The 23,822-nt window shown below is 48.0% G+C and overlaps 2 protein-coding genes across 9 annotated transcripts in view; one reads left to right on the top strand and one right to left on the bottom strand.

Moving 5' to 3' along the window:
* LOC144155377 (uncharacterized) overlaps positions 1-23,822 on the bottom strand; it is a 120,868-nt gene that overhangs the window by 90,146 nt on the left and 6,900 nt on the right. For 3 of the 5 annotated variants that reach the window (XR_013319568.1, XR_013319567.1, XR_013319565.1), the window contains exons 2-3: positions 22,784-22,824; positions 15,262-15,399 (exon numbers count right to left, since the gene is read on the bottom strand). Coding sequence is in view for 1 of the 5 variants with exons in the window: in XM_077686759.1 (XP_077542885.1) it covers positions 22,784-22,824 (41 nt within the window). In the remaining 4 variants the exon portion in view is untranslated. Of the gene's footprint in view, positions 1-4,151; positions 5,733-15,261; positions 15,400-22,783; positions 22,825-23,822 lie in introns of those variants that run through there. The other 2 variants (XR_013319566.1, XM_077686759.1) reach the window with 2 other exon arrangements.
* Cyld (ubiquitin carboxyl-terminal hydrolase CYLD) overlaps positions 1-23,822 on the top strand; it is a 95,908-nt gene that overhangs the window by 15,170 nt on the left and 56,916 nt on the right. For 3 of the 4 annotated variants that reach the window (XM_077686755.1, XM_077686756.1, XM_077686757.1), the window contains exons 3-5: positions 21,256-21,494; positions 21,565-21,697; positions 23,494-23,571. In XM_077686755.1, the coding sequence (XP_077542881.1) occupies positions 21,256-21,494; positions 21,565-21,697; positions 23,494-23,571 (450 nt within the window). Of the gene's footprint in view, positions 1-12,625; positions 12,834-21,255; positions 21,495-21,564; positions 21,698-23,493; positions 23,572-23,822 lie in introns of those variants that run through there. The other variant, XM_077686758.1, reaches the window with a different exon arrangement.

Below are 23,822 nucleotides of genomic sequence, written 5' to 3' on the forward strand. Positions count from 1 at the left end.
TGTCGATATATGCTTTGCTCGTACCTCCCCACGGGCTTGTTCTTGCTCTGTACGAGTGGCCTCTGACGAATCGATATGTTATTTATTTGCAGTTCTTATAATTAAACTTGCACACGTCTTACTTGACGCAGCGTGAAAACAGCGCTAATCATCCAGGGTCCATAAAAACAAAAGCAATTGAAGACCGGGCACATGGTACTAGGCCAAATAAAGACGCTGAAAAAAATCTTCGAATATCGAAAGCGTGAAATTTTACTTATACATTTACAGAAACACAAAGCGTTTTTATTGCGAATGAAAGAACCAAGCAATAAATTCCAAAAAAAAAAAATATGAGAAGTACGCATTTTTGAAGACTAGACCTTCATAACGCCGCACCTTATTTACAACCGTCTAGGCTTCTTGCTGTAGCACTGCACCGCTTTTGCGATGAAATGATGAAAAACTTGTCAGTCAACGTCAATAGCATCTCGCGCATCAGGTACCTCCGGACCTTCGATAGGATTCAAGGGGGGGTGTCCAGAAAAACTAGGGGGGGGGTCTGCCGCCACGGGGGGAAATCACTGCCGCCACGCCTGTAGGATTTTCAGGGAAACCGAAAATAATATGACTGAGAAAGAAACCTGGTCGAGCTTCGAGCGTGCAGGCGGAGAGGGGTGGGAGGTGGGGGGCTAGGACAAAGAATTAAAATGTGGTGAATGTAGGCGTGTAAACATAAAACGAAGGTTGGTTTTCCCGAACAGGATGCGTGGAATTTGCATGCACAACCCATACGCTCTTTATCAACGGTTAGGACATTAGAAGCTGTGGCTGCTTTCAAAAACGCCCGTCCTTCCTCCGCAATATTCTAGATCAGTGTTCGCAAATTCATTTTAGCCAGGCAGCCCAGCCTACGTAAGGTTTTCTGCATCTGGGGGGGCAGGGGGGGGGGGGGGGGGGCTAGCTAATGTTTGTTACGTTTTGGATATGAAGAGTGTGCATGTAATTTATGTAATTTGAGGGTGTGTAATTTTTAAAAATACAAAAAAGGCGTCGGACCATTGTAAATACCGGTTAATTGTCTTAGCTAAAAAAGAGCGAATATAAATTAACAACCTGTCGTAAATGAAAAAAAAAAAAAAAAACGTGTGCTAAAGAATTCAATCGGCTGCATAACAGGTGTCCCCAGGAATAGGTATTAAACAAAAATATATAAATGTAGAATTTCTAAAAATACCTGGCAAAGATCAAACATGGCATTAATCCAAAAATAAATTCACTGCTCCAAATTATTGTTCATAACCCACGTTAAGCGGAGATAAAAATATAACGGCTGTCGCAAACAGGCAAGCACCGGATAATTTGGTCGCCGAAAAGTTTGCGCACGGAAATGTCCGTACGCCAAAATTTCCGCACCGAAACATCCTGCACCGAAATGTCCTAGAGCCGTCTGGTGTTTGTCCGGTGCTCCGTGAAAAAAGTCGTCTAGGAGATTTTCTTTTGATTATTTTTATCTCCAGATAATCTGCTGCTGGTGGTGTTAATATTCGTATATTATACGTAGTTTGATGTGAGTCTTAAATTTCTGACTTAATTTCGCCCCAGGATTATCCGACACTATATTTTAATTTAAAAACCTAATTGTAACGTTAATGTAACGACACAATCTAATTTTCGAAGTGGAACTGGAACGCGTTCCTTTCGCAATATAGGAACTTGTAACGGGAACTCGTTTCAAAATTGGGAAGGAACGAGGAACGAGCTTTCGTTCCTATATTAGAAGAACGTGTACAACACTGCAGCGGAGCGCGCGAGCAGGAGTTATTGCGCCCACAAGGGAGTGAAGAAGACCGAAATGTTTCTTTCGGAAATTCTTGTTTATCTCCCAGGGCCGTTCAGGTACTAAACTGGTTGTTGCTCACCGTTATGTTAACACTTGTGCATCGCCGGCTGTTATCCGCTAACATAGGTATATTATCTCGTGGCAAAGAACGACGCAAGGTTCTTTTTGGTAAATGACGTTTATGGAGCGAACTTATGCCCCGCAATAAGTGACAGGAAAAGCGCAAACGTCGAAAAAAACCCGCCCGCATCTTCCCACGGGGGGAACTCGAGTAAATGCGTCGCAGAGTGGTGGGGGTATCGCGTGAAGGTTTGGGAATGCTTAATTGTTATTTCGTCTTTATTATTCTTATTTATTGAATGAAGGAGAAGCGAAGGCAAGGACTGTAAAGCTAAAGTCTGTCTTTATTGCTTGGTGCCGTCAAGCAAAGCGTCAAGTCAAGCGAAAGCCAAGCAAAGACGCCCTTGACTGAATTCCGAACGCGCGCTCCGCCGCTTATATACACACCGGCCGCGTTCGAGGGAGAGGAGTACGGGGGAGAGACGCGCATGCGCACACTTCCGTACACAAGCGCGCGAACTTTCCACGCACCCACCAGCGCCGTTATCACGTGTACACGCCCTGCCGCCGTTACTGTTGAGCGCGACGCAGCGCACGGGTAGCTACAACGCATGCGCGCACAGACGCGCTCCCCCCGCACCGCCGCAGCTGTTGTTGAGAGCGACGGAGCGCACCGGGTACACGCGCTCCTCCCGCACCGCCGCACCTGTTGTTGAGAGCGACGGAGGGTACGGGGGAGAGACGCGCACCTGCGCCTCGACGCGACGCGCATGCGCAGTGAGCGTGTGGACGGCGCCGACAACATCGACGAGTGACATCGCGAGCCTAAGAAATGCTCCGCATTTAAAAGCATCAACAAAGTGGCGTGAGCAGGCGAACGTCGTTACATCGAATGCAGCGGTGCCGTCTTTGCTCGATCTGCATGCATTTGTCTCGAAACCTATCTTTTTCAGACAAAAGAGCTCTGGATCCACTTGAAACACACGGTGCTAGGTTATTCGAAATTTCAAATTTCAATTTTTGGGGTTTAACGCGCCGTCATCTGGGCCACGGCCGCTCGATGGAAACTAGTTTCCATCGAGCGGTCGTGTCTGGGCTATGAGGCGCGCCCCGTAGTGGAGGGCTCCGGACTAATCGGCGCACGGGCATTTTCGCTTTTCACCTTCATAGGCTGCGTTCCAATTCGCGGACAGCTTGGTAGACAGTCTACGAAGCAGTCTAACTAGACGTCTAAAGGAACAAAATTGGAACGGCGTCGCGGTCGCAAACGCAACACCAGCGCAGACGACAGCGTCGTAGCAGACATGTTGAGTTGCGCAAGCCGCAAGTTCTGTAAGTAATATTACCGTTGCTATTACAAACGTTACGTAATTTAAAAATTAAACAAAGCCAATTTCATCACTAGTAAATTATACTAAATATTTAAATAAAGGAACAAGGGCTTTTGTTTTAACATTAATACGCAAAAAGGTAGCGCTGGCGTCACTTATTAGTTTAGACAGGAAGGTAGCCTGCATCGTTGCTGACTTCGATGCTGTCTCCTCGAAGCAGTCTTCGTTGACTGCTTCGTTCAAATTGGAACGGGGCTTAACATGCTGTACTGTCCGCGAAGACGGCAACACAGCTGTCTAAACGGTAAATTGGAACGCACCCTTAGATTATTAGGTTAGCTCGCTGCGTGCGCGCTCTGCTGCCAGAGATACTTTTGTGCCCCCTACTACGATGAACCGTTCCCACTTACCAGTGTCGGTAGATGCGAGAGTGTAGCTACGCCATCTATAAGCCGAGCCAATCTATCTCCCACTTGCCTCTACCTCCTCTCCAACCGTTTTTTCGCGCATGCGCGTGGGTTTGCGCCGGGGAAGTTTTCTGCATACACGGGACCGCCGGATTTTCCATTCGCATAGCCATATATAGCTCCGCTTTAAAAAAAAGCAAGGTGGGAACTCCCCCAGGTACTTCTCTGCACTCGAATACCACGTCATGTCTAATTGGTGCGATTGACTGAGGTCGCCAAAAGCAATCTCTAGTGAAAATATTGGCCTCTTCAATTTGCCATTTTGAACTGTCCAGGGGCGGTATTCTCGAGTTTTGTCCCTTTTGCGTCCCTTTCAAAAATGTCCCTTTTGGCGAGCCCTGATTGGCTAAAAGCAAACAACCGGAAGTGACGTAACGCAAGCGCGGCAAACCTACTTCTTCTTAACCGGAAGTACGTCACGATGAAAGGGACGTTTTCAAAAGGGACAGTTACGAGAATACCGCCCCAGAACTGCTCTAGAGCAGGTTCGTTTTTTGAAGCGAAGCTTTAGTGCGCTCACTGATGCCGTTGTACCGCCATCTACCGGGAGAAAAACGAAACGAGCCCGCGACGCCATGTTGGGGGATGGCGGTCGTGGGATTGCTTGGTACGGAGCGTGTGAGGGGCTTTCTAGGCTTGACGATCCTTTTATATTCAGATTTAAGCGCAGCAAAATGAGCGACGAGTGATCTGTGGACCTTTCTCTGTTGCCCACATTTGCGAGCGACTTCGTAAATACGCATTATGCATCGAAAAAACAGTCAGGGAGGCACCGGCAGGGAAGCTTTTGGAGCTGTCGCGTTTCTTCTCCTTTTCTTTTTCTTTTTTTGATGTGAGAACGCGAACATTGAAAGTACATTCGTGTTGGTTCGCATCCTGCGGATTTCTCAGGAGGTCATTCCTGAAACGCTTCGAGCCGATGCGGGCTGCCCCGAGGTTGAAATGGGGGAGGGGGGCACTGCGCGATATAGCTATACGCTAAGGGTCCTCTGGGACGCAGAGGAAACCTTAAAAAAAAAATAAACTGCATACTTGCATTTTTTAAAAGCGGAGCTGCTGTAGCTGGCCGTAATGTGTAGCGCGTAACATGTGTGGCGTGTAACGCGTTAAACATTGCCAATATATTACCAATAAATTGCCAATGAATAATTAATCTACGAATACATTGCCGAGCACTGGTAAGCGCGTGCCTCGCGGTGACCGCTGAGCATCCCCAGCACTCGCGAAGTCTTTAGCAAAAAAAAAGAAACTGCGAAAACCTCAGAGAGCGAGAAAATTCCGAGCGCGCGTGTCTCGCGGCGACAGCTGAGCGTCTCCTTCTCGCGTCCTGGACAACAAAACTGGGTGCTGTTAGAGATGAGGGGCCCTTGGGTTGTCTGACTCGTTCAGGCCCGCAGGTCCCGGCTCGGCATGGTGTCGGACTACTCGAGATGACTGCTTAGGAGGAAACTGTACAGGAGGTTTATTCTACATGATGACAGTCGAGACAGGAGAACAAGAATAACACGAATACAGTCGTTCAAATAGAGTTCGTATTCCCCAGATCCCTGGCTTGGGAATTTAACTTCACACAGGTTGTCCAATCAGGTGGGCAGTGGACGACACTTGATGTACCGCCCACGACATGAGGCGTGGCTGATGCACACGGACCACTCGGTCGATGGAAAGGGTGAATATCCACGTCATCGATCGTCTCTTGTGCCGGAGTTGCACCACTTCGCGCAAGTCTTCATTTTGGAGGCCCCGTGAGAACGGAATTTCAACTCGGCTCCCAGCACGTGAAGACGAGCGACCTCCTGCTCTCGCCGACGGTTGGAAACCGAAGAGCTTGGGCACTTGAAACCGCAGCTTCCTTTCGGTGGACCTCTCTTTCATACGTGTATGAAGGAAAGAAGTGGCCCGCAGCGTCCGGTGAACCGAGGATATAGAAGCCGCCACTTGAAACCGCCCTCGCCGCTGGCGCCAGGGTTTCTTGCCTCCTCGTGCCTCTGGGTGATTCATCCACGCACACCTTGCTCTAGGGCTTGCGAGGAATTCCTGTGTTGGCCGATCCTAACAGTGCACACTACCGCTTAGAAAATTCCACTCGAAAAATTTGATCTTGGGAAAATAGGCTACGGTCGAACAGCAGGCGACGAGCGGTAAATGACCGATGCACGGTTTACTACGTACGTTACTTGCGCTACTCATGGCGCTACGTGAAGGTTGAAACTCTCGCGGATCCCTTATTTCCTGTAACGTTTGGCAAATGAAAAAATGCGTAGTACTTCCATAAAAGCCCAGCGAACGTCCAGAATAACAAGAACACGGGCGCGCAAAGCACGAACGGCAGGCTCAAAACTCATCTCGATAAAGTACCAGCTGACCGATGCAGTGCGCCTTAAAGGAGCCATGAAGAGAAAATGCAAGTTGGTTTTATTCGAAAGATTTCGTGTTTTATAGTGCCCCCAGCGCTTCTCCGGATACAAACGGTGCTTTATTCACTGAGAAATTAAACAATTTAGGTTAAAATTTTGATTTTCCCGCTCAATCGTGCGTTTTCGTGGTCCCAAGTGACACCACGGGAACCGACCGCTCTGCAGCCTAGAGTACCTTCATTTACGCATCCGCCGTACAGGGTAGAGACACGTAGCGCTGGCGCCGCCATGTTCGGTTGCTCGCTCGCCGCCGAAGCAAGTCATTGTGTCAAAACCGCGCTAAAATTATCGCCGCAACGCGGTTTACTGAAGAAGTTTGAATCATATTGTCTGTTTCGCGTTGCTAGGTCTCGTGGGAAACAAAAAGAATAACGCGTTGAGCCCGTTGGCCCAATTGCGGCGGCACGGGACCGTTCAAAGGTTGTCTCCACCCTGTAGCGGTGTTGGTTTGTTCCCGCGTTTCTTTACGTTCCGTAACCTAGATGGCGCCACCATACCGTGGCAAGCGTTTGGTTTGTTTTTGCCCGCATTTAAACCTGGCTTGTTTTTGTTCTGGGAGAAAATATTCGTTCCCTGAAACAGTGCTCGCTCGACAAATGGGGTCACGTAAGACACCGTTGCTTGCGTCAATCGGCCAGTGTCGTCTGAGACAACCCCAAGCCCCATAGTGCTGTGCAGCTAAACCAAAGCATGCTGTGCGCAGTACGAACAGCAGAACGCATCAGTACTTCTATGTTTACATGTGCTTTCGTAACTTACACTGTTTGTCCAATCATTCCTATTGCTTTGTAAAGAATGTGCCCTAAATTTAAGCGCAAATCGCTCGTTCGTCTAGTTTGTAAGCTCTACCTAATTTGCGTCTGCTTCTGCCAGCCTCCGCCAATCGCAGAGCTTAGCCCATGTGACATCACAGGTTTTGTTGCGGGAAATGAGCTGGTGGGTCGCATGACCATTCCCGTTTTTCCTAATTATGTAGCTTATTTGAGCGAAGTTTACGTTAAAAGTGGTGTCAGTATGATTCTAACGAGACAATCTTTTGAATGAACCAAACTTGTGTTTTCTCTTCATGGCTCCTTTAACTATCACCGTAGCCGGATGTTTCTCCGCGCGGCGCAAGTAGGGCGTTACTGGGAATATTTTGAACATGGCGTGAGCCGTTCCTGTGATTTTTTGGACTTGATATGCTTATAAACGACTTCAGTGACGACAAACAAACTGCGTGAGACAAGGAAGACGATATCACGCATTCATAGCAAACCCCTTTCAAAACGCGTGCGTACTGACGTCACGGGTCCGGCGTTTTGGCGGAGTGATACCCTGCATGAGGTGGTGCCGTTCTTGAGTTGTAACCGAGTATACCAGCAGGCAGGAGTGCTCGGCGGCAAATACAGGGCTAGAAAATAGCTAACTTTGGCACCTTTTTAGTCCTGCACATATTATTCGTTTCGTGACTATTCATGCGATCTAGCTGTAGCTATAATATTACTGCGCTAAGAAGTCGACACCCGCAAGCGACTTCACGCAGGGCTCGAATCACGCTTCCGTTGAGAAATAAAAAAAAGATGTGTAAGCTTTTTTCCGTGGTCGTCCTCGTATCATCTTTGTGCACAGCAAGTTACACGGCAGTACTTAAGCATCTTGGACAACGATAAATGCCGACGTGCGCGTCGCTAACCCCGGGCTATCATGTATACTGCGGTATCCGGAGATCCGGGAATCCCCCAACATGGCGTAAGCGCACGCGGTTCCCGCGAGAGGGCGCCAGTTTTTGCATAAGGGCGCAGGAAAGCCAACTTTCGCCGACGACGATGATGAATGATCGTGGGTGAAGTGAAAGCGAAAACGCTTCAGGGGCCGGAATCGAACCTGGGTGCCTCGCGTTATGAAACCGGCATCCGATTGCTCTATTTCGACATGGTCGAAGTGAACACCAAGCAGCAGGTACCGATTCGTGCCGTGCACCCCAAACCCAAACGTTAGTAGGCTGTAGGTTTGGGTGCACTTCATGCTGCACTTCAATTGCGCACAAAAGTAACGAAGACTGGAGAGAGACGACACAATACAGGGCGCACTTTCAACAAATTTTATTAAGAAGTCACAAATTTATGCTGCCCACTCTCTCTCACACGCTCATTCAAAAAACAAGGAACAAACACCTCCTCCCCTCTGTGCATTACCACAATCTTAGGGCACGTGCCAAACCGTTGTCTTGCCCAAGGAAGTGCATCTCCTTTTCTGTAAGTGCGAGGGAGGGGGTGCTTACACAGCAGTCCCCTGCACGTGCAATTTCATTGGCCTCAATGATCTCGCGGGTCGTTTGGTTCCTGTTCCTCGCTATAATATAACACTTATATAACGCTCTGTCTTGTGTCGTCTCTCTCCAGTCTTCGTTACTTTTGTGCGCAATTGAAGTACACCAGACGTTAGGCCTACGGAGTGCAGACCAGAGATTGCTGTGGGTATTCCAAAAAAGTGGTGCGTACCTCAAGAGTGATCGCCACTTGATTCCGAGTTTCAGTTGTCGCACTCACTTTCGTTAAGTAGCGAGCATGAACGCAACACGGCGTGCAGCATCTATTATCCCGTTGTGACCGTGGCCTTAGCGCGTATTTGACGGAGAGGGCGCTCCAAAAATGGGAGTAGAGCGGAAGCAGACGGCGACGACGTCACGACAGAAGTCAAGGACCCCGCGAGGTCCGGTCGACTCCGCCGATCTTGGGGGAGCAACTTTTCTTTCTCCACGTAGCGATGTCGGCTGCGACGGGACTCCCGATCTGCCATTGGATAGGATGTGGTTGCTCCCGGTCTATCATTGGAACGTGTCTGGTCCAGAAAGTGCTCTGCATCTACCACTGGAATTCAACACTAGTTAGTGGCCTCTATAAACGGTGCACCCCCCTCTCCCCCTAGAAAAACATTGTTTCAGACGAGGCCAAAAAAGCGTACCCGATGCAGAATGGTGTATCCCAGATACTTCCATCATCATCATCATCACCACCACCACCACCACCAGCCTATCTACGCCCACTGCAGGGCAAAGGCCTCTCCCATTAATCTCCAATTACCCCGGTCCTGCGCTAACTGCGATCAATTTATCCCCGCAAACTTCTTGATCTCATCTGCCCATCTAGCTTTCTGCCGCCCCCTGCCACGCTTGCCTTCTCTAGGGATCCTTACCCTTAATGACCAACGGTTATCTTGCCTTCGCATTACATGCCCTGCCTACGTCCATTTTTTTTTTCTTAATCTCTACTAATATGTCCTTAACACGCGTTTGTTCCCTGACCCACTCCGCTCTCTTCTTGTCCCTTAATGTTACACCTACCATCTTCCGTTCCATTGCGCGCTGATTCGTCCTCAATTTAAGTTGAACCCTCTTAGTGAGCCTCCAAGTTTCTGCCCCGTAGGTGAGTACCGGTAAGATGCAGCTGTCATACACTTTCTTCTTCAGGGACAATGTTAGGCTGCCATTCATTATCTGAAAATGCCTGCCGAATGCACTCCACCCCATTCTTATCCTTCGAATTATCTCTGCCTCATGGTTGGGGTCCGGGGTCACAAGTTGGCCTAAGTAGATATATTCGCTTTACCGCTTCCACGGCCTCGCCACCTATCTCAAACCGCTGTGCTGTCCCCAGGTTATTGATCATTACTTTAGTTTTCTGCACTCTGTTTGTCCAGTGCGGTAAGCATGCTTTGCAATTCCTCCCCCGAGTTACTTAACAAGGCAACGTCATCAGCAAGGCTGAGGTTACTGAGGTATTCTCCATTAACCCTTACTCCCACCTGTTCCAAATCCAATGTTCTGAATACTTCTTGTAAACATGCTGTGAATAACATCGTAGAGATCGTGTCTTCCGTAACGCCTGAATGACTGCTGAGGTTTCGACCGCGTCAAATGCTTTCTCATAGTCTATGAAGGCTATATATAGGGGTTCGGTATACTCCGCGCACTTCTCTGTCACGTGATTGATCGTGTGAATATGGTCCATTGTTGAATAGCCTTTACGAAACCCTGCTTGTTCTTTAGGTTGACTGAAATCTAAAGCAGTAACCACATGCAGCGATTTTTGCGAGCGACGCGACGAGCGATGCGACTGGGATCAGCAATCGCTTGTCCCAGTCGCTCGCTGAGGCAGCCACATGAAGCGATCGCGCGAGCGACGCCACGAGCGATCCCAATATTGCCGCACAGCGCCCAATACGATTATCCAAGTACACACGGCCGCAAGGTTTTTTTTTTATGTATGCATCTGTCACAAGAACTGGAAATAAACGTATTTCAGTGAGCAGAGGATCGTACCTTTTTAGGAGGCATTGTGCCGCCGCTCGCCCCTACCCCTCGTTCTCTTCCTAAGCCGGAAGTTGCGCCCCTTACCGCTCTCTTATTGGCTAGTCGCTGAGGCCACTTCCGGGATGTGAGCGACTTGTTCTCGTGACCCAGAACCGAGGGATTCGATGAGCGATTTGGTCCGCGGCGAAAAATAGTTCGTCGCTAGTCGCGTCGCTCCCCAAATCGCTTGCAGAATCGCTCCATGTGGTTAGCGCTTAAGGTGGCAGAAATTCTGTTAGCGCTTACCCTATTTTCTGAACCTTGTAGACGACTGACAGTAAGCTGATCGGCCTGTAATTTTTCAAGTCCTTCATGTCACCTTTCTTTGGATTAGGATGGTGTTCGCGTTCTTCCAAGATTCCGGTACACTCGCGGTCATTAGGCATTGCGTGTACAGGTTTGCCAGTTTTACTAATACAATTTGCCCGCCATCCTTCTAGAGGTCTGCTGTTATCTGATCTGCCTCAGGTGCTTTGCCCCCTTTCATTTCCTTCAAAGCATTCCTTACTTCTTATGTCGTTACTGGTGGGATGTCTATCTCCTCTTAACTATGTTCTCGTTCGTCATTATCCTGGATGTCCTGGCTACTGTACAGATCTCTATAGAACTCCTCGGCTGCTATGACTGTTTTATCCTTATGTGTGATGACATTGCCTCGCTTGACTTTAAGTGATACTTCTGAGCTACTTCCATAGATCGCCCCAAATATCACATTTATTGGACTTGTCCTAAGTTAACCTAGTGTCCGACCTCTTTTTTTTTTTTAACATCGCGGTTGATGTTTGCAATAAAGTTTAATCAATTACTCAGTAAGGGAAAACGTAGAAGAATGTGCGCGTGCACTTCGCACCGCCGCAAGGCTGAAATGTGCATGGGTATAGTTAACATGCAGCATATAACCTCCACCAGCGAGCTATAAATATGTGGCTTTCCGGTCGATGTGCTTGGGTCGAGGTATCGCCTTACCAGTCGGCTGGTGTGCCACAGCGGCATACGTGGCGACATAAGCATGCAAGTTTTCGCCCTAAGTGACTATTCTCGTTGCGACAAAGCAGCGGAAAAACCCGCGGTGAAGCGGCGCCGTGCAGTCGGAAAATTTATTTTATACTGTCCAGGATATAAGCAGCGCAGCTTAATATGGCAACATTGCGTCCCGTTTTCCGCACCGGTTGTCGAAAATATGCGACATCGTGGCATTGCAGTTGGAACTGCCGAATGGCGCGAAAACGACTTCTTATTTTCTGAACAGTATAGTTCCGCAATAACTATAGATAGGATAGATGGAACAGCATGGCACTCGGCTGTTATCTGGCACATCAGAACTAAATGGAAGATGTGGAGACTGTTCTGATATCATCGAAAATAGTTCGATTCAACTTGTTATTAATTTCTGCTATGGGGAAATGGGGGGTGTAACTCCGACGTGTGGAAAGAAACGTCGAACCGGTTTCACTGTACATTTTCCCGTCCCATTGAACCGAAACTAAACCGGAAGGAAATATTTTTGGTCTGAAGCTGAAACATCGCTATATCAGTTGTACACCCTGGACAAATACGAGTAGTTTTTTTCCCTGTCGCTGAATGTGCTCAGGGGCTTAGTCTAGGAATAAAAACTGGTAGGCCGAACCATTCATATGGCGGCGGATCGAGGTTGTTTCGGTTTCACTTTGTTGCACACATTCACGAAACAAAGCACGATTGACCGGGGCGCGCAGTTCTTTTTTTTTTTTTTTTTTCCTTCTCCGGCAAGGCTCAATGATGGTCGTATGGTTGCAAGGGGCGTCGTTTGGCTGCTCCGTTGACACTAGTGTAGGCACGGGCGCACTACCAGCCATGCTAAACTCGAAATTAGCGCATGCGGTTAAGAATTTTAAAAGCGTTGGCGGGACATGCGGCCATGAGAGGAGAGGGAGGACGCAATGCAAAAAGCAGGGTAGGCGCGCAGCGCGCTTGGCCGGCTGGAGGAGCGGTAGCTTGTTCGTGCGAGTTTTTCGCGTCGCGCTGCCAGGCGGCCGGGCGACACCCTGCAGTTGGGCTATTTTTAAAGGGTGGATCGTGGCGGCCGCGCAGCTCGAAGCAGCCATCGAACCCGGGGCCAGAGGGCGATCAAAGCCTCGGGTGTAGCGCACAATGGGGCGTCGGACGGCTGCGACAGGCGGTCGACGGAAGCGCGACGAAAAACACGCGCCGGGAGAGACGCGCGTTGACGCAGACGAGGAAGAGGCGGCTCTTGGCACGGGCGGCGGAGCGGGGGTGGCGCGCTCTCAGCCGGCGCGCCAAAGCCGCCGCCGTTGCCGCCGCAGCCGCTACATGAGCGGCCCACTTTCATGAACTGCATGTGCTCCAAGAAGAGGAGGCCGCGCGGCGATGCCGACATGTACCTGCCGCCCCGCGACTGTCACGGTACGTCCCTGCTGGCGCCATGCGTAGCGTAAACAAGGCCGTCTGCTGCAGAACCCTGCACGTGGTCGCCGCAGTTTGGTTTCGGAACGGCGGTCGCCTAGCGCCAGTCTCCGGTGAGGAGCTGCGCTGGCGCATGTACTCGCGTATTTTACACAGTAGGCACCACACAGTGAGAGGAGGTGGCACCGCGTGGCGACCGCCAGTAAGAGAGAGAGAGAGAGAGAGAGAGAGAGAAAACTTTATTTGAGCTTTGCGCGGCTGTCGTGGCTGACGTCGGCGGCTCTGGTGACCAGGGAGTTTGGATCTCCTGGTCTGAGCTCGCCAGCACCTCCTTTCACTGCTCAGTGAAAATACTACCGAAAGAGTGCATGCTGGACGATCTCCGACCACGTTTCCGATCCCATTCCGCGGCCCGCACTAACCGCTCGGAGTGCGGTCATTTGCTTTTGGCACAGAAATGCTGCAAAGCATTGCGCGGCGGCTGAATTCCGCGCATTGAGTCAGCGCCATTTGGTGCAGTCCCGAAAGAGAAATTGCGTTTTTTAGCAGTGCAGATGAGCTGGTTCATTGCTGCTACGCCGCACTGTGCTGTGAAACATTGCATATGCTCATGGCAGAGCACAAGGTGTGTTGAGCCGCGAGACGTTCTAAACAACAGAGAACGAAAGTAGGGGTTCCCAGCTGACAGAACATTACAGCTTAAGGGAAAATGCACGCAGCGATCGTTATTTAGTCATAGATGCAAGAACAAAGGCAGCTCGTATTTACGTCGCTTCCTAAAACCGTTGTTGTAGTGAATACTGAAGCGTCGGCACTGTTGTAGCTCCACTGCGCGCGAATCTCGTGTCCAGCCGCGGCGGTCACTTTCGGCATCATACATGCAGTTTCGCAACACTTCGACGGCGGCAGCTCTTGGCGTTGGAAGTGCGCGCTATGTTGTCGCCTGGCCACAATAGACCCGAGTGCTGCCGAGATTGCATGCGTAAAGTCTGCAAATGAAGCATTGTTCCGATGCGACGGTCCGTTTCTGATCGGCCACGCTACGCTGGCGCTGGGAAACACGTGAGCGCTGCGCGAGTGACCTCGCGGCCGACGTTGCTGCCACCGTACGCGAAGGCACACAAGCGTTACTACGGCGTTACTACAAGCGCCGCATCTGTGTGTCCAGGTCACGCGTTTGGAAACTCCGTTATTCGCGTGTCACATTCGTGAACAGACGCGATGACGAATCTCGGTCCACACTAGAACGAGTTACCACTACGCAGAAAAATGACGGCTACTCTCATTGAAATCGTGACTTCCATCTCGGCAGAGCTCGCGCGCCAGACGAAAAAAAGAAACAAGGGCACGCGGGCTAGCTGGCTAACACGGAGGTCTTTCTTGTCGGCAAAAAAAGAAGGGGGGGGACCACGGCGCAAGCTCGGCAACATTTCCCTGTCACGTTCTTTAAAATTCTTGTATTAGAAGAGACTTGAGCACGCGCAGAACGGATAATGTCAACGTGTTGTGGAGAGAGAGAGATTGGCAGGGGAGAGAGGGTCGCGGCCGCCAGCGGTTTGTTTCGGTTTCGCTTACTCGTTCGAGACTCGATCGCTGGCCAGTGCGGCGCCCAGTACACGGTCGGCGCACCCGCGCACGCGCATTAGCGCTGGTCGCCTACCGGGCACGCATCGGTTCCCCACTATAGGCTACTTACGAGGACTTGTGGGGTGAGTCTCCACGGGTTGCTCATAGACGTCGTTATAGTGTCCTTAATCTCACTCTTTCTCTCCCAGAACCATAAAGTGTGTACCGGCTTACGAGCCTCAGCTGCCGCCATAAAACGCAATAAACACCACGGTGCTTTGCGCGTTAAAAAAAAAAAAAGCAGTAAGTGCCGTCGAACCCCGTTAATTCAAAGTCGAAGAATGCAAACTGACGGCAATTCAAACTGGCTCGTACGGTGTGGAAGAGGTATACATATTTAACCAGGCTAATTTTGAACTGCAGAAACTTGCAACAAAACCCGCCGCTGTGGCTCAGTGGCCAATGGGTTGTGCTGCGGAGCACGAGGACGCGGGTTCGATTCCCGGCTGCGGCGGGCGCTTTTCTGATGGAGGTGAAAAGCAAAAACACCCGTGTGTTCGAGATTTCGGCGCACGTTAAAAAAATTCCCAGGTGGTCAGAATTAATCCGGAGCCCTCAACTACGGCTCGCCTCATCGCCTGTGAAGCGTCGGCGCATCAATCAATCAATCAATCAATCAATCAATCAATCAATCAATCAATCAATCAATCAATCAATCAATCAATCAAATTTGCAACAAACAAGTAGCAACACCGACGTTAAGCTGGCCACCAATGGGAACGACGCTTTCTGTCTGTACACATGCACTGCTTTTCGTGCAAGGCCGAACGAAGTTTGACAGATTTCGCCAAAAGAAACGCACTCAGGCATACATGTTTTGCAGGATCCTCGTAAACAGACAAGCCTCTTGCGTTTCTGCAAGGCGATCCATTGTGAACTGGCACTTCATCGCCTCGACGCAAGCTACCCGTAGAGTACGGATGCTTCCTTTGGCAATCACCTGCGAAACACCATGCAATGAAATGCACACACGCGCGCCTATCCCTCCACCCCCCCCCCCCCCCCTTCCCCACCCAAGTTCTATTTTGAACTGTGTATGCTGCATTCTCCCAGTTGTCTGTAAAGATAGCTGCGCATGCTGCATTCTCCCAGTTCTCTGTAAAGATGGCTGCGTGGCTGCATTGCAGGCGGATGACAAATTTTCCCTTTGCGAAAAGTCACTGCACCTTGGGGGCGTGTCCTAAACTGGTCGCGTAATTACCAACATAGCGCGTAATTACCAACATACCAACATATTGGGCTCTATATCGCTAATCAAAATGTACTCCGTTCCAACAATGGTGTATTCCAAAAATTCTCTGCGCCCTCGCAGTTTGAATCAACGATGCAGTACTGTTTACGTAATGAGCCCTGATCATTGGTTTAATTTAAATCCCGTAGATGCGCTTCGTGTGTCTAGGGGCCTCAGTTTGTAATGTGACCCAAAGATTTCGATGTGACAAAAAAAAAAAAGTGCGCAGAAAGGGCAAATTTACAAGCGATTACGATCCTAATGTGAAATTTGAGCGACGCCGTTTACCTAAGTGTTTTAGTTCTTCGATATATTGATGAGACAAGTATTTTTGCCTTGTGGTTAATGGAAGGCTCTGAGGAGCGCGGCTGTGGCGGATAATGTGTTGCGCGGCACATTACGAACTGAGCTCAGTGTGGCGCGACTGGACCTGATGAGGTGTCGGCATGCAAAGCCAGACAGTTTCGGGTCCCTTTCTCCTCTCCTCCCCCCACCCCTCAAAACCTCGAAAGAAAGAAAGTGGCGCGACTGCCTCGCTAATCGGCAGGTCGGGGGGGGGGGGGGGGGGGGGGGCGCATGGGTTATACGTGGGCGCGTTTCACACCAGTTGCCGCAAACAGAACTACTCGCTCTACTCGAAACCGTAGTTAGAGCCTTGTTCAACCTGTCGTCTCGGCACTTGCAAGAGTAGGAAAGAGTGGACGAATAACCGTGCACTCCTCCTCTTCCTGACATTCCCGTTATTCATTCTCCGCTGCTGCCCGCGCTCGCTCTCTTTCATCCTCCTCTGTGCCAATAGATCGTTGGCTCGGTTACGCTTGGAGTAAGAGCGCTTGAAAAAAAGTAGCAGTGGCTTAGCTCGGCTATGGCAGGATATACGTAGCGTGAGCTAAGGTTCAGCTGGTTATTCTTAGCTTTCCTGGTTGTCTAGAATTAGCTTGATTATCATGCTTGCTGCTGCTTCAATGACACACACACGGTGTACGCATTACGTGACACATGTATATTTATCAAGTGGCTCCGGCGCAGCGTCACCAATCGCCCCAGAGCTAAGCTGCTTCCACAGGCGCACCCCGGTGTTGCTGCGACGCACGAGCCATCGGTTCCACACCCGGCCACCCCTCGCATGATCATCAAGTGGACCGGGCCGCCACGTGCGGAACGGAGGTCGGCGAACACGCTGGCCGCGTGGGGTGTGTGAGAGACGCCGGGCAGCGAGCAACGTTCTGTGCGCCGTGTGACGTCACTGCTCCTCGCGCATGCGCAGCACGGCTCTCCAGTAGCCACGCGAAACTGCTCAACCTCGGCCTGTGGCCAGCGTAGCTCACGCTACAAAATTGACCGCGCATCTGCTCGCGTCCCCGTAAATGCCGTCGAAAGCCGCCAGTCTTCTGCCGCCCCTGCCACGTGACTCACTCGTGCGCCTCCCCTCCTGTCCCGGTCCCACCACTGGCGGTTGCAATCTGTTACGACTGTTGGGACTTTGCGCTCGAGCCGCGAGCGCGAGGCTTGGCCACCGGCCTTGTTTGTGTTTCGCGGTTAAAACATTGTTTTCGTAGAGTTTAAATTTTTCTCCCGCAAAAATCGAGCACACATTTACTTTCAATTAGAAGAACTCTGAAAACACCAATTATGTACCGATTCTCTTCCTCAAATGAGCCTAATATTATCTTTTTCTAGATTTATTAAATTTAAAATGTTTTGCCTATATAAATGTGTTGCTCAAGAATTCATTTTAACATTTAGCAAGGCGGACGACCGACATGCAATTTCATACATATTGATATTTTCTGAGTTCCTTATCAAGGGTTTGTGTTCTGCACTGGCTTATATGTTCCGGCGTATTTATGCGTAAGCATTCTCAGACTCCTCCCACCCGAAATCTATAACGTGTGTCACGTGGGTAAAGGCCCTATAAAAAGGCCCTATGACCTTGATATTTTTACATAAGAGATGCTTCTATTGCCACTGAAAAAATATATTCTCAGCAACGCATTTGTGTGGAGTAGTGAAGCAGACTTTAAAAGTGGCCAGTATATAGCTCGTTAATTTGGCTTCCCCACATTAAGTTTGTGTATTGCAGGGAAGTATCGCGGCAATAAATGTGCCAGGTAAGAAAGCCTAGGAGGAATCTGCGTAAGTGTGACGGATGTGGCCGGTATCCTTCCCAGCTACCCAAAATAACAAAAAAAAGGACACATGTGCAGAGAGAGATTAGCAGCTCCAAATGATCCAGTAGTAGCCACTTTGGATTTGCTGGAAATCTTATAGTTTAGTTTTGCACTTGTAGAAAAATAGGAGGGTCCAAAAGCATCCACGAGTATTTCTCTAAGCTGGATGCACCCGGTTTTTGAGAAGCACAGGATTTTCTTTGGGAACTTAGGCCAAAAAATTTAACTGTGTGCACAACTGCATGTGGGGTTTGCAGTGAGAGCTATGCCATCTCCACCAGTGAGAGCTATGCCAGTGAAAGCTTTGTAAAAGTGGCAGTGAGAGCTACGCCATCTCTGCAAAACACTAGGACTGATATGCTGTCTACCGTCGCCAAATAGGTGTACAGTAAAAGCTCGTTAATTCGAACTCGAAGGGGACCATGAAATTGTTCGAATTTAGCGGAGTTCAAATTAGTGGGTGGGCGCTAGAACGAATGGACATTGTGCCACACTTCATGGGCAGAACACAAAGAAGCCACCTCTGGACTCGTTGTCGCGAATTAGCCGGTGCTACCACACGTTTGTGGCAAGTGAATTTGTAAATAATGTTTGTGAAGCTCGAACAGTGAACAAAATTAATTGATCTAATGTCAAAATAATGATGCTGTTTATGCTTGAAAACATGTTTATTTACATAATGGGGTCAAGGCAATCAAACTTAAAAATACTAGGTCGATCACTTCTATATCGGGCCGACTTCTTCTGTGAGAAGTGATGGAAACCAAGGATCCCAGTTCGAATTAACCGCTCTGGATACCGATGCGTTCGAATTATCGAATTATCTAGAGTTTTCTCCCATTGAAATATACAGGGCTGTGCCAGGACCACGGTGTCAGTTCGAATTTACTGAAAGTTCAAAGTAACCGAGTTCAAGTTAACGTGCTTTTACTGTAGTACTAAAATGTGATAATTTTCACATGTAAATTTAGCATATTTTGAAGTTAGTAAGAGCAATGAAACTTGGTAAGGCCATCGTTTTATCGCAGTGGACACATATACTGGAATAGTTAGGAAATTCGCAGTACAACTTGTTTTACAGCTCCTTAATGTGCTCCTTCGAGCCACCGAAAAGCTACCCAAGCCAACGTTACTTGACTGACCAATGTGGCAGCCTGACATTACTCATTTTAAAACTGCAATTGCTAATTATCTACAGTAGTGAATGATACGAAACTAGGCATGGTCGTAGAGTTGTCTTAGCAGTAAAATGTGCTATAATTTGTTTTGAAATAGAGCAGAATCTCTGTAAATAGAAATTGGTTGAACAGAACTGCTGCTTAAGTGAAACAAATGCCTTGCAGTTGGTTGCTTTCGTATTAGGGCTATGTAAAAAAATCTTGTTAATTGGAACTAAAATTTTCCGACTGATGCGTTAATGCAACCAAATACAGACTCGAAAATGCAACTAGTTGAATAAGAGCAGCACCATCGCGGTACACACCACCTCTCTGTTTCCGTCTCTGGCTACTCTTGCCTCTGGTAACATATCCAGAAAATACCACACAGAGCATTATAGCCAATGTTTGTTCCTGATGAAAGCAAAGACAAGGACGAAAAGCTCAAAAATAAGACCACAGGCTATGAGCCTATGATGGAGACCCCTGTGCATGTGGAATGGGCACTCCAAACGCTGAAGAGTTTCTTCCAATGAGAAGAAGGTTCTGAACTGTTTCGGTGCAGCCTGTCAAGTATGGGTGACCCCATTAAAGAAAAATAGGTGCGAGAGCTAAAACAAGCAAATGTACAAATGTACATGTGCATTTTACTAGCCAAGAAATTGCAGTTCGAAATGTATATTACAGACAGGATGAAGAAGTGGAGTGTTAACATGTTTTTTTTTTTAATTCCTATCGTACTGGGGAAAAAAAAAACATCCACTTCTTACATTTCTTGCAATAAATTTTGTTTCCACAGTGTACCATGCTCCTCGTTGCCTAGATCTCGCATTGTGCAATGCTGTCCTTGTTCTCTTTATAAATGAAACTCCTAATTAATGGAACATATTTCTCTGTCCTTTGCGGTTACGTTTAATACGAGTGCATTGCACATAAATTAAACTTTGATTCAAAGCAGTTTTCCAAGACCATACTGCTCTTGCTGATTTGTACCATCTATCACAGCTCCAGAATGCACTCGTAACGCCCCAAATTTAACCCGTTATCTGCAATGAACTTCACTGAAGAATTCCTCAAATTTGTATCAACCCAACATTTGTATCGGCTATGGTCATATCATCGCATCGACATTTTACTGATTCATAGCATAGTAAAATGCAGATATTGACGAAATTCTTTTGGCACCCAATCGTCCCTCAGTAATAGAAAAATTGCTTCATTTTTATAACTTTGATGATGAAAAATATTTCATTCAAATAAGTTTGAATTGTAAAAATGATGCATTGAAGGCACACTAAAGCTGAATAACTTTGAAACAAAAGATTGGGCCGTTCACAAGTTTTTTTTGCTTTTGTTTCATGTATGATCCTTTGTTTGTACACAAATAAAGTTGGCGTTTCTATACCCCGTTTACCTCCCATATTTTTGGTGAAACCGGAAGTCATGTGATGGTGCCGTCTAATAGAAGGCATAGAGGGTATCGCATAATTGGTTCAGCTGGTTGCCTATAGTCACCTGCAGTTATAACCCTGTACTTTCATACTGTTGGTTGGCTACAATGGTATTTTATGGTATGCATACTACTGGTAAATGCAAGGTAACATTGTGTGTGCTCCCTCACAAATGTTAGTCTGCAGTTCTACGCCAAGGATGACAAAAATTGAAATGAAATGAACGACACAAATTTAAACGAAACATTGCGACTGTCTTTAACTAAGATACGTTCAGCAAAGCTGCTAGTTACATTTAGTGTGTGTTTGTAGGTGCTTAGCCCCCTCTTTTTGCAGAAGAACATTTAAACAAACTTTGCCAATTTACTATCATGATTTACATCGTCAAGGTCATATAGTGCAGAAAAACGTGTGTAGTGGCAATACCCATGTTCACCCTTCTGCATTATTAAGCAATTATTTTGCCGACAGTGATATATTCATAATCGTATTGGCACTGCAGTCTAAAATACAGGCCGCCCAACTTGTTTTTGCATTCTAGCATCCTTTTAATATGATGTAGTTACCTCCCAATATGAAATGAATTGCGTGTCCATTTATAATCTATCATGTTTAGCTGTATCCAAACAAGAGCATGCCAGCGTTCAGCATTCACTCATCAGATTAGTTCCGACATTAATGACCCAGGTTCACAAGCAATCATAAATGGTCTTGTGGGGCAGATTTCGTGCTGATCAGTATCGCAGCAAGTGTCCAAATGACCCCTTGTTGTCTTCCTCCCTGCAGGGCACAACTCTGCTGTACCCCGTCTTCCTTCGAAAAAAAAATCCCTAACATCTGGTGTGACCCGGTGCGACCAACCTCCTTGGCATCACGATAGGCTCAAGGACTTCTGCGACTCTCCCCCTTTGCAAATCAACGACCGAGTAGTGTGGGTGAGCGACCACGGCCCAGAGTACGGCACAGTGCGGTGGCTCGGCCACCTCCATGACACCAGCCAGGACTTGATGGTCGGCGTAGAATTCGTGAGTGCTCAGACAGGCCTGCTGGTGCAGCCGGTTTGCGGGCATTGCTTTGAGGCAACGCTTCTTTCAGGACAACCGCGTGGGAACAGGCACTGGCAAGTACCGTGACCGGCAGCTGTTTGAAGCCCAGCTTGGCCACGCTTCTCTCATCCCACTCCTGGGCCTCCTCAGAGCTGATGACTACCTTGGAGAACAGACACCAGGTGTGCTGCCTACCAAGAGGGGTGTGAATGTGTGTGAGGGGTGTGTGTGAAAAAGGGGTGCCTACCAAGAGGGGTGTATTTCATGTCCGTTGTCCCATGTGTAAAAATTTGAACTACTGCTCATCATAGCATGATGCAAGTTCAGCACACGTTTGGTTAACCACAGCTAGCTTCCATCTCCCTTTGCCATACGATGTTCAAAACCAAGTGCCCAGTAAATATGTCAGCTTACAGGTGGTGCCACGAATTCTGGAGAGAAGCACAGTGTCTGCACGGAAACCAATTTTGAACATTGCAGGATGAAAAATGAGGTGCAGTGTCAGGGAATTTGAACGGGATGATGGATAAGGTTGCAAGTTTTTCTCACACATCAGTCCTGAATGTGGGTGCATGCTAGAAGGAGCCCTTTGCATCTCTTGCGAGCAAACATCTGATGTCAAGTGAAAATAGGGGCTCTGTAATTTTCCCACTTCCGTGCAGTGTAAAACAGGTGTCTGGAAACAGATGTCCAGTTCCCTATCAAAAGAGCCCTCATAAACGGCTTGTTTTATGTGCGTAGAATAATTATGAAACAGCAAAAAAAAAAAAGCAAATTGACGTACTGAATCTGCATCGGGCGTGTGAAGGGCTAACGATTATCGGAAAATGCACCACATGAAAACGAGATGGCACAATCAGATGGGTGCATAATCTATACAACTTGTTGTTGTCTATCTTGTCCCGTTTTTATGTGCACAATTTTTACACCCTCACGAGAGGTGAACAGGAAGCAATCAATACCAGGAAACAGGTTGGCGAAAACTGGGAGAGGGGGGAAGCCTGTGGGGATCTTCTACATAGATTGCAGACAAAGACGGAAGTTAGCATTCAGTAGAGAAATGCAAGAAGCTTCTTCTGTAGCAGGGTAAAAAAATACATACAAAAAATCATTCATTGCTAATTTTAAATGGGAGCAGCATGGTGTGGAGAAGGGCAAGGCAGCATGCAAGAAAACGTATCGGGTTGGGTCACTTTGAAAAAAAAATTGCAGTACGTTAAGTGCACTCAAAGACCAGGTATTTGAGGAGGCTGTGTGCCACTTCTCACCTGTTTCCCATTTTCATGGGTGTAACAGCCAGATGAAACATCTGAAACCAACAAAGAAAGTGTGGTTAGCACTGGCAGAGCAGCACTGCTGTAAATAAGGATTGCTGCAGCTAAAAAGTCAACAGGCACTTGTAGACAAACTCATACTCCTGCACATTGTTGCAAGTTGGGAAGCCAGATTAGAACTGGAACAGTAAAGCCACAACAGGTGTAGACGGAAATGAAACCCTTGGCAAATTTGCAAGGAATACTACCCAGCAGTAACAGAAACACTGCACATAATTTGCTTGTGTGCAAGGACGAAATGCAGGGTGATGTGTGAGAGTGGCTTGGGTCACCTGCACTTGCCACTTTTTACCAGCATCCCTTGGCAGGTCCCACTTGTAGCTAAGAGCAGGTCAGCAGTCAAGAGCGGCACCAAGGTACTGAACATCCTGTTTGTTTCCAAAGCTTTGTCAAATGGCATCCTTACTCATATGAAAGGGCAACACCCTTTTAGTGAGGTGTGAGGGTGAGTTCAGGTTGAAAATTATATATTCATAATTAGAAGCAGCTAGGTAAAAAAAATGCTTAATAGTCGTGGCTATAATGACCCCAATGATATAATACTCCGAAAACACTGGGCTCATGTATTCACATATTCACAGTGTTGAAGGCTTATGGCTGTAGTTCTTCGTGTAATTGTATCCCAATGCCTCTGTGTTGTGCAGTTGACTATGGGAATTCCTGCTTTTACACAACACATCTTGACCGAAGGCCCAAGCTTACTCCATCCAATCATTTTCAAGGTGAGTCATTTTCCTTTCAAAATTTATTTTATCCAAAGAATATTACATTCATTCCAAATTGCATCAAACCATCTAGGCACATCGGAATGAGCCTTTGTCTCTAGACAACAAAATGTGCCCCCCCCCCTCCCCCCTTTAATGAAAAAGGAACTATTCCAGGCTCTGATGCAGTCTAATGTACTGATCGAAGTTCTACGGCTGTGTCAAACCATAGCCAAAGGCTTTTCATAATCTCAGTAAGCATGAGCCAA

Source organism: Haemaphysalis longicornis, unplaced genomic scaffold (genome assembly GCF_048455015.1).
Source record: "Haemaphysalis longicornis isolate Haplotype H1 unplaced genomic scaffold, Haemaphysalis longicornis Haplotype H1 scaffold_1, whole genome shotgun sequence".
In the NCBI taxonomy this organism is placed as follows: Eukaryota; Metazoa; Arthropoda; class Arachnida; order Ixodida; family Ixodidae; genus Haemaphysalis; species Haemaphysalis longicornis.